The sequence below is a fragment of the Rhamphochromis sp. 'chilingali' genome (genome assembly GCF_963969265.1).
Source record: "Rhamphochromis sp. 'chilingali' genome assembly, chromosome: 20".
In the NCBI taxonomy this organism is placed as follows: Eukaryota; Metazoa; Chordata; class Actinopteri; order Cichliformes; family Cichlidae; genus Rhamphochromis; species Rhamphochromis sp. 'chilingali'.
In genome coordinates, this window is record NC_137947.1 from 32,111,168 (window position 1) to 32,129,574 (window position 18,407).

At 44.6% G+C, this 18,407-nt stretch overlaps 1 protein-coding gene across 1 annotated transcript; it reads right to left on the reverse strand.

The window, feature by feature from the left end:
• Positions 1-6,476: 6,476 nt before the first annotated feature.
• Positions 6,477-7,278, reverse strand: LOC308388214 (B-type lectin plumieribetin-like; the record flags this gene model as incomplete). Its single annotated transcript, XM_080868793.1, has 2 exons — positions 6,477-6,716; positions 7,189-7,278. The coding sequence occupies 2 exons, from the start codon at positions 7,276-7,278 to the stop codon at positions 6,477-6,479; spliced, it is 330 nt and encodes a 109-aa protein (XP_080724919.1).
• Between the last annotated feature and the right edge of the window lie 11,129 nt (positions 7,279-18,407).

Here is an 18,407-nt window from a genome sequence, read left to right on the forward strand (position 1 = left end):
TCGCACCTTTCTGCAACTCCGTTAGTTGGCTAACCTCCCTCCGTGCTACTTTGATCTTGCCCTCTAGCCTCCTTCTCCATGGAGGGTACTGCCCCTTGTCGCTGTTCAACTTGTAGCCAAGCATCTCACTGATCACTGCTGCCGTATTGTAGATCAGCTATATATATATATATATATATATATATATATATATATATATATATATATATATATATATATATATATATATATGTATATATATGTGCAGAGGTGTGGACTCGAGTCACATGACTTGGACTCGAGTCAGACTCGAGTCATTAATTTTATGACTTTAGACTTGACTTGAAAAAATGTTCTAAGACTTGTGACTTGACTTGGACTTTTACACCAATGACTTGGGACTTGAATTGGACTTGAACCGGTTTACTTGAAAAGACTTGATATTTTACCCCAAATATAAAATTTAACATGCATATTATATAGAGATTGAAAATGTGACGTCATTCACGGGTAGAACCGCAAAGGATTCTGGGAACTCGTGGCAAGAGGTACTAGCGCACGCAGGCTTTCAATTAAAATCAGTTACACAGCGATAAAAAGAAACACAAAAATGTCAAGAAGCTGTTGTATTATTAACTGCAATAGCCGGTCGCATGACAGCCACGGGAAGCCGACGGGTAAAGAGATCGGTTGTTATCGGATTACGTCGTTGAAGAGAAATTGTTCAAGCCATGTTTCCGAAGTAACAAAGACGCGACGGATGGCCTGGATTGCAGCCATTCAAAGACCAAATATAACGTCCCAGAACACTCCAGCTCACAGGTTAGTCTGCTCCAAGCATTTCCACACAGGTCAGTCTGCTGTTAATGCGTCATTTTCATAACATAATTGGTGATATAGGTTACAAGCAAGTCTGGCGCTGAACAGAAATTGTCGCGCTATGCTCCTTTGTTCATTGTGCATAAATAGTGAATTGTCCTGACACAATATTGCGTTTCGCTTCTGTTATTATGGTACATTGACAAAAACATGTACTTTTATTCACAGGGTAAAACAGGTTTTTTGTATCACTAATTGTCCAGTACGATTACAACATACAGTATTATTGTCACTGCTACATTTCTGTGATGAACCAGAAATTATTTCCACTGCTAATTAATTACCGTTGAGATCAAAGGTCCTATTAATAAACGGTTAATGAATGTGTATTTATGACGACAATTTGTGAGACCGGTAAACTTATGATACATACGATGGTCTTTCGTTCTACACGGTGCATTTCAAGGTCCTGCACCCATCCGGCGGTAAACTGTACCTGGGCTTGTTGCAGTGACCTGAAGTTACTAAACTTCATGAGTGTATGCACTCACTCCAAGAACCGTATGATTATAAATATGCATATAAATATGCTACGATGAGATGGCTGACTTCATCTAACTAGCAAATGTTTTCAAGGCTACGTTGGTGATACAGTTTTTTTTAAATGATATTTAAAAAAAAATAATCATTTATTTATGTATGATATTTTTGTCATGCGATTTTAAAGCCGGTCCTACAACCGCATCCAAGAATAACATGCAGCTTATCTCAGAACTGTCGGTGAAAATTATTCTTGGAGCTAGGTTTAATTGAGCTGCATTTTAAAGAGGTGCAATTTCACAATTTGTGTATATTTTCTAAGTTCACTATTTTGTCATGTGTTGAGAAAAACACAGATTTAAAAATTACATGGTCTAATATTTACATTTAGCATAACTGCAACATGCTTTTTTTCGTTTTTTTTAAAGACTCGAAAGGACTTGAAATTCAAAGTTTCAGACTTGTGACTTTACTTGGACTTTTACACCAGTGACTTGAGACTCGACTCTGACTTGCCTGACATTACTTGAGACTTCACTTGAGACTTGAGGATAAAGACTTGAGACTTACTTGAGACTTGCAAAACAATGACTTGGTCCCACCTCTGGATATGTGTGTATTCACATCATTTATGTTAATGAGAGTGTGGGGAGTGAGTTGGAGGGTGGGGTGGGCTGCTTTTAACTATGTAAAGCACTTTGTGCTACATTTTTTGTATGAAAAGTGCTTTATAAATAAAGATTGATTGATTGATTGATTGATTGATTGATTGATGAACGCTGAAGATACTTATTATTTAGACGGAGGAATACTCACACGTGGAGCATCGGCTTTTTACCGGAACATTCACACCAATGTGAACTCTCTCCGTAGCATTACAGGAAGCATCATTTCAAAATAAAATTCCAACAGATGACAATGAAGGCATACCTATTAACTAGCCCAACATTCAACAAATCAGACAAATAAACAGGTGCAGGACCATTTAGAGATTTAAAAACCAATTAAAGGACTCTAAAACGGATCCTAGATTCAATTGGAAGCCAATGTAAAGAGGCCAAAACCGGAGTCATGTGGTAGAATTTCCTTCTGCCAGTTAAAAATCATGCCGCGGCATTTTGCACTAGTTGCAAGCGTGACAAAGTGCCCTGCCCAACCCCTATTAAAAGAGAATTGCAATAATCCAAACGTGAAGTAATAAAGGCGTGAATAACAATTTCCAAGTCAGGCTTGGAAAGAAAGGGCTTAAACGTCTGAGGTGACAGAACGCTGATTTCACCACCGCGTTTACGTGACCATCAAAGGCAAGTGCAGAATCAATTTTTACTCCGAGATTTGTGATCGAACTCTTTAAATGTAAAGTCAAAGCGGGAAGATCAACATCTGGAGCGTCAGAAAAACGATTTGGAACAAATAGGATCGCTTCCGTCTTACGATCATTAAAATGTATAAAGTTTTTGCCATCAATAAATAAATCGATCACAGGCTGATCACAGCCGGCTGCTGCTGAGCGTCACGGCCCATCAGGATGAAGGCTTCTGCTGATTTCTCCCTGTCTTCTGTCCCAGCAGAGAAATGACGCCCTCTGCTGGGATGAAGAAGAAACTCATGCAGCACATCAGGCTGCTTTTCAGATGAAAACGTTCCCTTTTGATAAAGCATGCAGGTGGGACAGGTGACCCTGACCCAGCTTACACATGATGCACTCAGTGTTTCTTCTTCACTCACCACTGTGCATGCAATCAATACTTATTATTAACCTTTGACTCTCTACCATGCTGTAGCTCATCACCGTTTCCATAGTGACACTGAAGCTTCCAGAAATCAACAGAGACTTCCACAGACTGTAGATAAAAGATGGAAACAGCAGGAATCCACAGCAATGCTTCTCTGAATGACATCATCAGTACTTAGAGCGCCACTTCAGCTGGTTTAATGGACACAGCGCCAGCAGAGCGAACACTGCAGCGTGTCTGCTGTGGAAGACCTAAATGGACAGCCAGCCAATCAGAGAACCAGCTTGTGATGAGGTCTTCATGGACTCTCTCCTGGTTTGTTAGCTGTGCACGTTTACCTGTGTAAGTCTGACACCCACCTGTGCACATCTGGACTCTTCTTCTGTGGTTTTGTCCTCCCAGAAACATTTTTGACTTTGGAACAAAATGAGAGTGAAATCATTTCAGGTGCTGATGAAACCTGATGAACTCAAAGTGTTCAGGCTGACGAGCTCCCACCTGCCCCCCACACTCAGCTGTTTTTCATCTGCAGTAACCTTCATGTGTCTCATGAAGCCGTGCAAAGCTTCGCCTTCTGACTGTGAAGCTCGTCAGTCACAGACCTTCCTCACAGACCCATTGCGTCCTGATTGGGAGGTTTTTATTGTTTTTGCAGAATCTTTGAGGCCCGAGGACTTCATGAGCCGTCAGCAGATTTACACAGGAAACTAAAAGTTTCATGTCTGTGAAAAACTACCTGTGAGAGGCAGGTTGTAGTGCTGCTGTAGTCTGATCTACGTGACTGCACGAATCCACCAGTTCAGTTTATTGTGTGAAATCAATCAAATCACACTTGTGAACGCTGAGCTCTGAGCTGTCATGACCAGTGTTGGGACTAACGCGTTATTAAGTAACGCGTTACAGTAACTACGTTATTATTGTGGTAACGAGCACGGTAACTAGTTATTATGCCAAAATCAGGAACGCGTTAGTCGTTACTGGGATTTAGATAGGCTCGTTACTCGTTACTTCGTGTGGTGGCATCGCGTAGCTTCCACAGATTCAGTAACATTAGCAAGTGGTGGAGGCAGCAGGTGGATGAAGGAAAGGGGACGCAGAAGGAAAAGAGACCCGAGGCGGCCGCCGGTCCGAGTGTGAACTGAACTTCAGGTAAGAAGTTATGACCTGCAGTCTCTCTGGGTCAGATATGAACCAAGTGTAGGTGGAGTTTATTTTCGTTATTCTGACTTTTTCCGTACTGCGTGCTAGCTAGCATGACGGAGTTTCTATACAGCTGGGTGATGCTATGAAGTTACTGATGTTGAACTTTATTTTGTTCATAAGTTATTAGAGTTGCCAACCGTCCCGTCTGGTATTCAGAGAAAATATTACGCGTTTCTTATTGAGGTGAAAAGGAACAGTTTGTCCCGTAATTCAGCTACAATGAAAAAGACACAAAGCTGGAGTTATTCTGTGTCTTTGCTGCACAGCTGCCTCTTCTTCTCTCATCCTCTCACCCCTCCTTCTCCTGTTTCTACTTCAGTCATGAAACTGATCAGTGATCAGCTGATCGGCTTTTCTCTCTTGTTTGTTTATCGCTCACTTTGCGCCAGAAAGAGGAAACCAGCGGATGTCGCGCTAAACAACAGCAGCACGTTTAAGCTTGATCAGCTGTTGTTAGAATTTATTTAATATTAATTTCCAGTATCAGCTGATGTTTGCTGGAGCCACAGCTGTAAAGCTGCTGGTCATGATGTCGGTTTGTATATCTGGTGAGAGGGAAACATGAAGATGAAACCAGGAGATGTCCTTACTGGATCATCAGAGCTGTGATGGAGAAACAGGTTTACCTTTTAGGTCACATGGATGAGTTGAAGTTATGAACTGTTTCTGAGAGACTAATAACACCAGGATCCTTTTCTAAGCAGCTGACAGCTGGTAACTGTGCAGGGGCGGGTCTAGCAAAGTTCTGCCAGGGGGGCAGGTAGGGCATTAACAGGGAGAGGGGGGCACAAAGAAATACTTTCTTATTCTCATTTAAAATGTCGAGCTTTTAAAAAAATAATTATCTGAATCTTAAAACAAACGATTGATAGATTGATACATATATACCATCAGAACAGTGAACATCACTGTCACAACAGTGTTTGTTTTCATTCAAAGGCTTTATGATTTTTCCTATAATGGTGGGCCGGTCTCTAGTCAAAATGCCCGGGACGATTTTCTGTCCCAGTCCAGCCCTGTATGCAGCTCATCTGCAGTCTGGTGTTACCTACATCTTCCTATTCAGAAGGCAGAATTTGCGAGTTCTGAGTACAATCGAAAGCACCACGACTGCAGTTTTTGTGTTGGATGTAAAAAGCAGGCTAGGATAGAATCAGGCGTGGGATTTCTCTCGTGGAAATGTGCACATTATCTTTTCCTTTCTATTGGTAGGTGGCACAGTGCACCTGTGGCAAGTAAGCAAGCTAGAAGACTGGCAAAGTTATGGAAGCAACACATTCACAAGAGAATTCTGAGTAAAACCAAAGTTACTTTCCCTAGTAACTAGTTACTCTGAAAGTAACGAGTAACTTGAAGTAACTGAGTTACTTTTGATAGAAGTAACTAGTAATGTAACTAAGTTACTAATTTAAAGTAACTTACCCAACACTGGTCATGACTGATCACATGTGTGTGATACCGTGTGTGTCCTTTTCAGGAAGACAGAAACAAACTATAAGAAGGAGGATGATGTCACCTCCAGCAGGGATGGTGCACACGGCCTCAGAAACATCCACCACATGAGGTGCTGCTGTTACACTAATCTCAGCAGTGCAGGAAGTTACCTGTTAGTGACGCATGTGTTTACAACCACTGGAAACTAAATGTGACCAAAGCAAGAAGACGTGCAGATTCACTGACACACATCTGAGTTTCAGGGGCTCTGACAGGCAGACGTTTGGCTCCCCCGACTGGATGGAAGAGAAATTTGTAAAACTCACCTGTGTTATCTACAGTACAGGTGAGAACGCCACCACACGGTCAGATTTGAGATTTTAAAAGCTTCCAATGAGCCCACAGAACTCCTTCTCAGTTGCCTGTATGTGTCAGCACACGCACACCTGGAGCCTGCAGGTTGGCCCCGCCCACACCTGCCCGCTGTGGGTCCACACAGAGAACAGTTAGATTTTTGTTGCTGTCCTGGAAACAGACGTTTTCCAGTCAGCAGGTAACACAGATTTAATACTACGTCTATTCTGTGAGCTTTACTGGACGCTTGTTTTAAACAGACGATGATAACGTGCTGAGAGTTCATCTGACTGAGACAGTAACACACACACAGCAGAAACATCACAGAGCTTTTATTCGGATGTGAAACAGAGCGCGCGGCTCTCAGGACATCACGCCTTTAGTCTGGATCTCTGAATGACATCGTGAGCTTTAAGAGCTCCAGATTTGTGCTCCATTCCTTGTAACAACCAGACGACCATCGTTGGTCAGGGTCAGGCGCATGGTCCTGTTGTCGGGTTTAACGGTTCCAGAGCTCCAAACTGGTTTATCGTCCTGGGTGTACAGGACCAGGTTGGAATCCGACTGCAGGAGGAGCCGCGCAGGGTTTTTGCCGTTTGTGGCTGTGGCCCAGATAGGAGACCACTTGTAGACGACAAAGTTGCCATCTTCCTGCAAAGTGGAAGCAAAGAGAGCGGATCAGTTTGAACGTTTATACTGTGAGCTGCAAATCATATGGACGACGATACGATTCGTTAAAACAAGGTAGAATAGCTGTGCAGCTTTCAGCAAATCAGGTGTTAAGTGAATATTCAGATGTAATTGTCAGCGTCTGAGACTTCCCACTTCTCTTTATTTCTGTATTCCTAACTTCCTGATCTCTTTGTTTTGGTGAAATCTCATCATTAGGGCTCTTTTATTCATAGATTCGTTTTATTGCCATTTTCTCAGGAAGGGTTTTCATAAACTTCACTAAAAAATCATTATCAAAAGAAAAGTTTTCTAGCCAGGAAAAAGTGGCCAGTAAAGCTGATCTCTTTCTATATCTGCACGTTAAAGACCAGCTGTCAACTTTTAATGTTATCAGCTGTGTTTTTGGGCCATGTAATCATAAACTGATGAGGACAAGGTCACATTTTCCCACCTGTAGGATGGCTTTGAAGTTTCCATTTACACTGACGAGGGACTCGCCTTTACGCAGCTCCTGGTTAGTGCTGATGGAGTTCTTACTCATGATTCTAAAAGACAGAAGTTACAGTTATTTTCATTTAAGAGACATTTTACAGATTTCAGTTCAAATCAGAAACTCTGTGAATTTTAATGCGTGTAAATGAGCCTGCACCATATTTCAGTTTATTTTACCAAAAGATCAAATGCCTGCAGCTACAAACCCCAGGCAAGATTAATTCTTACAGCTGCTGCATTTATGTACAAAGCTGTAACTCACCGGCTATGAACGCAGAAACGTCAGTGGGAGAATCAGATGCTGAACGTGCTGCAGCGACAGAGCAGAGCCTCATTTATACTGTTTGATAGCAGCAAAGGGTGATGGGAGGGGAGATGGGGACATCAAGAAAGTCAGGTTTTTTTATTCCTTCTTCCTTGGAAATTCTTTTAAAAGAAAGTAAAATATGAGGATATGTTACCTAGAATTACCTCTGACAACAGATTTCTTCATGCTGAAACCCACACGTCCACACACTTTTATACAGGACACTGAAAATCTTTCACACACTCTAAATTTACAGTACTGGGCAAAAGTTTTAGACAGGTGAGAAAGAAAAGCTGTAAACATGCTTTCAATAATGGAAGTGTTCATCGTGTATTTTCATCAGTCAACAAAATACAGTAAATGAACAAAAGAGAAATCTAAATCAAACCAGTACCTGGTGTGACCACCCTTTGCCTTCTTCTAAGTACATTTGCACACAGTTTTTGAAGAAACTCGGCTGGTGAGTTGATCCAAACATCTCAGAGAACTAAGCACAGATCTTCTGTGGATGTAGGCTTCCTCACATCCTTCATGTAATCCCAGACACACACAATGATGTTGAGATCAGGGCTCTGTGGGGGCCAGAGCATCACTTCCAGTACTTCTTGTTCTTCTTTACACTGAAGATAGTTCTTAATGACTTTGGCTGTGTGTTTGGGGTCGTTGTCCTGCTGCAGAATACATTTGGCATCACCTTGGCCTCCAGTAACGCTGTGAGGAACCTTGGAGTCATGTTTGACCAGGACATGTCCTTCAACGCACATATTAAACAAATATGTAAGACTGCGTTCTTCCATTTGTGCAACATCTCTAAAGTTAGAAATATCCTGTCTCAGAGTGACGCTGAAAAACTAGTTCATGCATTTATTACTTCCAGGCTGGACGACTGTAATTCATTATTATCAGGAAGTCCTAAAAACTCCCTGAAAAGCCTTCAGCTGATCCAAAATGCTGCAGCAAGAGTCCTGACAGGGACTAGAAAGAGAGAGCAGATTTCTCCTGTTTTGGCTTCCTGTTAAATCCAGAATTCAAAATCCTGCTCCTCACATACAAGGTCTTAAATAATCAGGCCCCATCTTGTCTTAATGACCTTGTAGTACCATATCACCCTATTAGAGCACTTCGCTCTCGCTCTGCAGGCCTACTTGTTGTTCCTAGAGTATTTAAAAGTAGAATGGGAGGCAGAGCCTTCAGTTTTCAGGCTCCTCTTCTGTGGAACCAGCTTCCAGTTTGGATTCAGGAGACAGACACTATCTCTACTTTTAAAACTTCAGAATCTCGCTTCTCAACTTCATATCCCATTAGCCTCAGTCGACACCCCTTCAACCCTACCCGCTCCAGTACCAAACGCAGCCCATACGCACGCCCATCCTGGGCTATCCCTGGTTCTGTCGGCACAACCCCCATATCTCCTGGTCATCGTGTCAGATCCTGGGCTGGGGTCCCCGCTGTTTACAAAGCTGTTTCAACCCTGAGACCAGAATGGATCCCGCAAAACTACCCCCTTCAGAGCCCATTGATCTGGAGAAGATTCCTCAAGTCTTCCATGATCTCTTCGAGGTTCGGAGATACACTCTAACCTACCCCCGCTCACCCCTATGACCCCCTATATGTACCGAGACGCTGACAGGTTTTCTTAACCAGGGTGTTAATGTGACAGGACCATGACAGGTCCTGAGTGATGTGGACACCCAGGTACTGGAAGCTGTCCACTCTCTCCACTGGCGCGCCACTGATGATTAGGGACTCACTTGTTTTGTAGCAAAGTCCGCGATCAGCTCTGCTGATGTTTAGGAGGAGGTTGTTCTCCTGGCACCAGTTCTTCAGGATCCTCATCTCCTCCAGGTCGGCCTTCTCGGTGGTGTCAGAGACCAGGCACACCACAACGGTGTCGTCAGCAAACTTGACAATGGAGGTGGTGTCTGATGTGGCTACACAGTCATAAGTGTACAGTGAGTACAGCAGGGGGCTTAAAACACAGCCCTGAGGCGCTCCAGTGCTGAGTGAGATGGAGGGGGAGACTTGTTCTCCCACCCTTACCGATTGGGGTCCGTCTGTGAGGAAGTTGAGGATCCACTGACACAGTGATGAGCTGAGTCCTAGATCCTTCATGTGAAAAGCTTTGAGGGAATTATTGTGCTGAATGCTGAACTGTAGTCCATGAACGGATAAGAGAGGAGCGAGCCAAAAACAGGAAACACCTATTTCTTATGAGGGTGGCAAAGGTTAAACATTGAAGAGTATATAAATGATGTTTTACACACATATTGCAATCGTGCTCATATGAGTTGTAACTCAGCCCTAAGAAGGTCAAAAGCTTCGTTCAGCGTGACCGTCTGAACTGATATGCTGCAGGGATGGCGTGGAGTGTAGTGAATGGATGCATAACAGGCTTACATACACAAACATCTCATAGATTTATTTTCTAGGGTAAAGGTGGAACACGTCTTGCTTTGTCTTTGCTTAGCAACTAGTGATGCAGAAGGTGTTAAAGATAAGCCATGAATAAGTCAACAGGAAACGTGTTGGGGTGCGACGGCTGAAACAAAATGTTGCAGATAACGGAAACTTGTCTAACTGTCATTAGCTGTAACTTTTGCACGTTATGTATCTGCTTGAAGCAAAAAGGGGCGTAAACCCTGATAGACAAAAATTTTGGAGTGTGCTTTCTAGTGGAGATTTATGCTGATATGGTGATGGTGTATATCTGACCCTGGGTGGGTTTAATACAATTAAAAGTGTTGCTCACACACATAAAGAGCATTGAGATTAAGTAAAGTTAATATAAAGGATAGAGCCCAGAACGGGATATTTTGAACCAACTTTGAATAATTAAGGGAACATTAGATGAACACAGTAGATTATTGAGGCGTAGCAGAGGGAGGCGTTTTGTTTTCTGACTTTACAGGAGAAGATTCCAGAACCAGAGCGAAACCACGGAGGGGTTGGTGAGAATCCAGAAACCAACCATCAGAAAGGGGAACTCACAAGAAGCACAGAGAACCACAGCTCCAGGAAATGTTGCTTAGGAGACTAAAAGCTCGTTGGACACACGTTAAATGTGAGCATAAAAGTAATGAAGAGTAATGAGAAGGACTTTAGGAATAGTTTGCAGGATTTCTGTGTTATTTAAATTGCCCAAGAATAGTGTTAAGACCGGATATATGTTACCCGTAGAGGGGGTGAAAACAGTCTCCATATTCTGGAATATGTCAAATTAAAGATCGTTTTTTGAGCTATGACCACTTTGAGCCGTGTCTTTCTTTGCCGTAAAGAATACAAAGAACTGGATTTAATACCCTGCTGTCTTGCAACATCTGATTAACAATGTCTTTCATGACATGCTAGGCTGGTGGCCGTTGGCATATTTGGATTACTTTTTGATCTACTCTGGTCCCAAGAAGACCATGTTAGTCATCTTAGGGTGGTGCTTAACAGACAGTTCGAACACCAGCTAGTCTGTGAGCTGGAAAAATGTGCCCGCCATCAAAGCTCCACCCCCTTCTTCGGCTTCATTAACTCTTTGTGGCAATGATCGGACCGACAGTGCATATCGGCGTGTTTGGGTTCCTTTATTTTGTTCAACAGCTCTTTTAGGCACAACTCGAGCCAGGAGTCTGCTCATCTCGCAGCGTCCTCCACTGCACACACACAGTTTCTGCCAACACTATATATAAGGAGAGAGTCACTGGTCTCACCGCACCACCCCTCCACTGCCAGCAGGCCAGAGACCACCCCCCTGCCACACTCTTCTATGGTTTACCCATGGATTCGCAGAAGGTTCAAGCTGTTGCTCAGTGGCTGCAACCAACTAGCCTCAAACAGCTGCAGGGGTTTCATTAACTTCTATCGGTGCTTTTGTGACATGTTCTATTTTCTTATTGACATTTCTTCCCAGGAGGCTTTGGGAAAATGGCGCACGTCACCCGAATGACTACTTCTTCCGTCTGAGAGTGATTGTGAGAAATTCTCTGTCTATCTTGGACTTAACTGGATTGTCATTCACTGGCAATGCTACACACCAGTCACCATGAGCTCCAGGCCTGTCTGTTTTTGTGATTTCAGAGTCTGTCACAGCTCCTAAGAATGGTGCTGTAACGGTCGCAAGGTAATGTGAAGGGGACCAGATGGGAGAAAACAACCACACGAGCCTTCAAACGCCTTTCAGAGCTCTGAATATGTTTGTCTTAAACAAATACAGAGGTTTAACACTCTCAACAGCGACACATCTAAAGACGAACAACCCAGCCTCTCAAAAAAACCTCCTTAAATAGATGCCGGTCATACCACCACCAATAAAAGACTTCCCCCCGACACGGCCCAGCTACAAAAAACCTATACGGTGAAATACTTCAGTTATTCTAACACACCTCACACATATCTGATCACAAACACACTCCAGCTAAATAATATACAAACTAACTAAATCCAATCAAACTGAAAGTTCAGCTGGGAAAGGCTCCAGCACCCCCACAACCCTGACAAGGATAAGTGGAGGAGAAGGGATAGATGGCTGGAAAATTAACTGATCCAGTGTCTGTGACCAGGATGGAAACTGCATTGTTCTTCCTCATCCCGAGGTTGTTGTCACACCTGCACTGCAGGTAAACTGCCTGGCTTAGTATGAAGGATATCTCTGATTAACTGAAAAAGAGACATCAGTGCACAAAACTTCAGATGGCAAGTTTTCAAGGCTGCCAAAAACATCCTCATACTCAGCGTGACTGATTAGTATGATCAGAAACTGCCAAAAGAACAGAGTCAAACTCTGTCCGGTTGTAATACAAGACATTTACTGCCAAGCAGTCCTGATTTGATAAACGAACATCACACCCTCAGTATATTCCTCTATGTCCACACAGTCCCCAGATGTTGTCTGAAAATGCTCCATGGTGTGCACTCCAAGCAGCCCATAGCATTGGAACAGCCTCCTGTGCCCATACTATAACGTCCACGACCACAGGTGGCTCTTTTCTCACTCTGGGCGTGTACACTGTGTTCATCAGCAAAGTGAGATGGTTGGAGCTTCCAGTGTGAGGTAAGGGGGCTGCAGTGTATTCATTGTTGATATTTATGAGTCCCTCTGTTTGCACACATAACACGCTGTTGCATGTTGAGAGCAAACAGACTTAAGCCTTGTTGAAACTCCTTGCAAAGATGTGAAATGCATCTGTGATTTGAGGACAGTGCTGTAGTTCTCTCATCGCCTGCTTTACATCTGGACTCGGCAGAATTTGCACTGCGGTAATGATGCTTTGTCATAGCTCGCGTGGTAGACAGAAAGGCCAGCATTTCACAGTCATCAATTCCACATCAGGAGACCAGGAGATGCCAGCAAATCAAAATATTTCCATAAAAGATGACCAAAAGAAGAATTGACTTTATGTACACTAAGCTTGGATACAGTAAACACATTGATGAACGGAGCAGAAACACAGGCTCTATGTTTGCTGCTTAGCAGACTGACCAGCAGTGCACACAGCTTTAGGCAGACTTTACTTGATGTATCACTCCTCCACCTTATCCTGGTGGAAGAGTTTGTGTGACCGATTGATCCTTGGCTCTTTGTTATTGATAGAAATTCACCCCCGGTTGAGTTCGAACAGACTTGCATCGACTGGTTCAGTGCTTGTATGTTGGGGTTTACTCCAGTGAATGAAGGGGTCACTTTCCTGGTATTTGACTTGAGCACAGGTTCTGACTGTTGTCTGCACTTTAGATGCTAAACTTGACTTGTGTTCGGTTGTTGGAAGGAGCTTTGCAGTTTTGAAAGTCAAACTGATGTTAGTTTGGAGAACCAATGAAACCCCGGAACAATCTTAAGCATCTGGCTGTCAGCGTGAAACCGTTTGGACAAAGCCATCACCTTGATGCATCATCCAGGTAAGTAAATCCCAAAGAGTTGATTCTGTTCATCTGGATGTTTTCAGTGGGAGAAACATTTTGTCACTCATCCAAGTTCTTCAGTCTCAGCTGACTGCAGGTTTCCAACCTTACAAACAGGACATTTGCACAATGACTGAAACCAGCGCAGTGAAAGAACAACGGGCTGAGAGGTCAGCTCATCATGAATATGCAAATTTCCATGACCTTTGATCAACAACCACTGATCAAAGCTCACAGCATTGTAAGCTGGTGACAGATGTACCCTTAGGCCCCCTCCTCGATTCAGAGATGGTCTTTCCTTTTTCACGTAAATGGCCTCCTTGACTCCGCCCTCATTTCTCCCACTGAAAACGTTACGTCCAGATGAACAGAATCAACTTTTTGGGACAAAGCCACCACTTCTGTCTGATTCACAGCTGAAGAATGAGGCTGCTCAGCATTGCCCTGTCACACCTGTCCGGCAGGTAAACGTATCAGTTTGAAGGATATTTGGTGATTTCCTGAAAGAGGGGAAACATCAGGGGAAGCCCTCCAGAAAAATCAAAAACTTCCTCGTTGTCAGTGTGACTGACTATTTAGCTTCTAACACCAATTTCAAACACCCGTGTAGACAGTGTTGGGGAGTAACGGAATACATGTACCGCCGTTACGTATTTAAAACACAAAATATGAGTAACTGTATTCCGTTACAGTTACCGTTTAAAAAGGTGGTATTCAGAATACAGTTACTTTGTTGAAATAAATGGATTACACTGCGGTACTTTCCTGTTTCATATTGTCGCGGGTCAGGACTGTTTGGGTTTTGTTTGACAGCTACGTTCTGTTGTTCCAGGCGGCAGCGTTACGGTTGCCATGGTTACAGGGCGACGCTCTCTCTCTCTCTCTGCGACTGTGTGTTTCCTGGGTGACAGAGCGCCTTTTCGTTGTTGTTGTTGTGCTAAGCTAACAGGCAGAATGCTACAAGCATAGCTCTAAAGAATGTAGCATCATGGGCAGTGTAGTCCGTGCTGCAGGGAGAATGGACTGCCATACACGTTATGGGTCTGTGAGCGCGAGGAGGGAGAAAAAGGGGAGTGGAAAGGTACGAGTTGTCATCGAGGAAAAATGGGAGCTGGAAACATGTAAATATAATAATAACCACTGCAGCCAAGAAGAGAGCCTGACGAGCCCAGTTGTAAGTAAGCTATTAAGACTCGACTGTACACTGTGTTCGTGTTTTCCTCCTGTAGATCATTGGTTAAATGATCACCAAGCAATATTTGTTTGTGCGGACCTGCCATAACTGTGGGGGACTAGTCCAACCGGAATAGTATGGTGGGGGGAGTTTTGTTCTTCCGGTGGGGTCTGTGTGTTTTGTCATGTGCTGGAGTACGCATTAAAAGTTTTACAGCGGACTAACATCGAGAGTGATTATTAGCTCGTCGCATCACACGAGAGTGCTACATGGTGTCAGAAGACGGTACGGACGTCACGCCAGCGCGTATGTTTATATCCCTGTCGGGGTACCGCACTGCTTATTGTGCGCTGTATCGGATTAGCCGCTAAAGAAAAAAACAAAAAAAAAAAGAGAAAAGAAGTCGCCCCATCATGGCGGACGGATTTCGCAGACCTGACCCTCTGGTTTTTGATGAGAACATTGCCGAGAATTGGCGTGTTTTTGAAAGGGAGTATGATATTTTCATCGCCGCTGCTCACTCTGACAAGCCGGCGAAGACAAGGGCTTACATTCTCCTGAATATTGCTGGACCAGACGCCATTGAACGAGAACGCTCGTTCGTTTATGCTCCTGCCGTTCGCGCAGCTGGTGCAGATGGAGAGATACTCACTGCTGCTGAGTCCAGAGAGGATCCAGAGTGTTTGAAGGCAAAATTTCGAGAAATCTGCAATCCTCAACACAACAGGACGATGGAAAGATATAGATTCCACACCAGAAATCAGAAGCCAGGTGAGACACTTGAATCATTCATCAGTGATTTAAAGATCAAGGCTAAATGTTGTCACTTTGGGGACCTCACTGACGAGATGCTCAGTGATCGTATCGTCTGTGGTGTCATTAGCGACACGTTGAGAAAGGCTCTGCTAAGAGACAGCGAGCTAACACTTGCTAAAGCTATCTCGGTGTGTCGAATACACGAAATGACTGAAAAAAACAGCAAGACACTAGCAACACAAGCTACCAGTGTCGACGCAGTAAAGCCCATTCTGAACAGCAAGCACAAGCCTAAGCCCCTTTCATTCCCACAGACTGTCACCAATTGCTCCAATTGTGGAGGCAGCCACGCGGCCAAGCGAGACAAGTGTCCAGCATTTGGACAACAGTGTCACAACTGTAAAAAACTGAATCACTACAAAAGTTGCTGCAAGTCTAAACCACGCAGCCATCACAGAGCCCCTAACAGACAGACTGCAAGGCGGCTTGTGAACGAATTAACAGTGAGTGAGCCACCACTTCAAGATGAAACGTTTTACGTGGATGGTGTAGAGCTTGACAGACAGATTGACTGCATCCACGCTAAAGCTAATAAAAAAGATGAGGGATTTGTCACAATACACATAAATGGCGTGCCCACAGAGATGAAAGTAGATACGGGAGCGAAATGCAACGTCATGTCACTCAAGACTTTCGAAACAGTGAATGGCGGAAGACAGACTGTTAAACAAGAGAATCCTGTGAGCCTTGTTGCCTATGGAGGCACGAGAATTCAGACCACTGGAACTGTTACACTCCCTTGTTGCTTAAAGAAGCAGTGTCACACGTTGCCTTTCTTTTTGGTGGATAGAGAAGTGCAACCGCTGCTAGGATTTCGAGCATGCATGGAAATGGGCATTGTGAAAATGAGCCCTGAGGTCCACCAGATCAGCACAGAAAGCAGCACAGATTTCAGCTCCCACATATTCACACAATACCATGACCTGTTCAGTGATGAACTGGGGAAACTTCCAGTCACATACTCAATGATACTAGACCCTGATGTACAGCCTGTGGTCCGTCCAGCCCACCGCATCCCCGTCGCGATGCAAGAAAGAGTCAAAGCTGAACTTGAACGCATGCAACGCATCGGCGTTGTAACACCAGTCACCGAGCCTACTGACTGGGTGTCCTCAATGGTGGCAGCACACAAGAAAGACAAGCATGAGATCAGACTGTGCATAAATCCAAAAGACCTCAACACAGCACTGAAAAGACCCCATCACCCAATGCGCAGCGTTGAGGAAGTGGCAGCACAGATGTCAGGAGCAACAGTGTTCTCAGTGCTAGATGCAAAAAACTCCTTCTGGCAAATACGGCTCGACGAGAAATCCTCAATGCTGACCACATTCAGCACCCCATTTGGGCGATACAGGTTTCTGCGGATGCCCTTTGGTATCAACTCAGCCAGTGAGGTGTTCCAGCACTCCATGGAACAGCTGTTTGCCGGTTACCCGTGCTCGGTCATTGTGGATGACATCATCATCGGAGGACACGGAGTGGCCGAGCATGATGCCAACCTGAAAAAAGTGCTGACACGTGCTCGAGAGATCAAACTCAGGCTAAACCCTGACAAGTGCAAATTTCGCCTAGATCAAGTGTCATATGTGGACCACATCTTCACAAGGGACGGTCTAAAAGCAGACCCCTCCAAAACCACAGCAATAGGAGCAATGCCGGTGCCCACGGATGTCACGTCGCTACAGCGCTTCCTCGGTATGGTTAATTACCTTGGGAAATACATACCGAACCTTAGTGAGATTGCCGCACCCCTAAGGAAACTAACCCACAAGGAGACTGCGTGGTGCTGGTTCCCACAGCACCAAGAGGCTTTCGACCACCTCAAATCATGCTTCTCCAGCCCGCCAGTATTGGCGTATTACAACGTCAAGGAGCCAGTCACACTGACATGTGATGCATCATGCTATGGGCTGGGTGCCGCGTGTTTGCAAAATGGCAGACCGGTGGCCTTCGCCTCGCGTGCTCTCACTGACACAGAGACGCGATATGCTCAAATAGAGAAGGAGCTCCTCGCCGTGGTGTTTGCCTGCACGAAGTTCAAAGATTATGTCTATGGCAAAGCAACAATCATTGAAACCGACCACCAGCCCCTGGTGACCATAATGAAAAAGCCAATCCATGCCGCCCCTGCCCGGCTCCAGAGGATGTTACTGCGACTACAGAGTTACCACATCAGTCTGGTCTACAAAAAGGGGAAATACATGTATCTAGCCGACACCCTTTCAAGAGCCCCGCTCGCCCCGCTATCACGCTGCCCGGTCGAACACACTGATTATGAAGTGATGACAGTGAGCTACATCTCCACTGCTCGCCTGGAGGAGCTAAGACAGCACACAGCACAAGATGATGTGCTACAAGCGCTCAGCACAGTCATTCAGCGAGGGTGGCCCAGCAGAGAGAGCCAAGTCCAGCCCGCTCTGGCTCCGTTTTTTCCATATAGAGATGAGCTCAGCATGGAGGATGGGATCATCATGAAAAGCCACAAAACTGTCATTCCCCAGTCCCTGCACAAAGAGTACATCAACATCGTACACAAAGGCCATCCAGGTACCGAAGCAACCAAGCGCAGAGCTAGGAGTGTAATTTTTTGGCCAGCAATGTCAAAAGACATCGCAGAAGAGCTGCTCTCTTGCACTGTGTGTAACAGCACTAAGACACATCAGCAGAGAGAACCGCTACAACTGCACCCTGTTCCAGACCTCCCACGGTCAACGGTGGCTGCTGACATTTTTACCTGGCATGGAAAACAATACCAGGTCCTTGTAGATTCCTATTCAGGATGGATTGAGATTGACCTTCTCCGTGACTTGACCACAGCAGCGGTCATTTCCAAGCTAAAGAGACACTTTTCAGTTCATGGCACACCGCACACGCTCCTCACTGACAATGGCAGACAATACACTAGTCAACAGTTTGTTGATTTCGCAAAACAGTGGGACTTCACCCATTCAACCAGCAGCCCAGAGTTTCCACAGTCAAACGGTCTTGCTGAGAG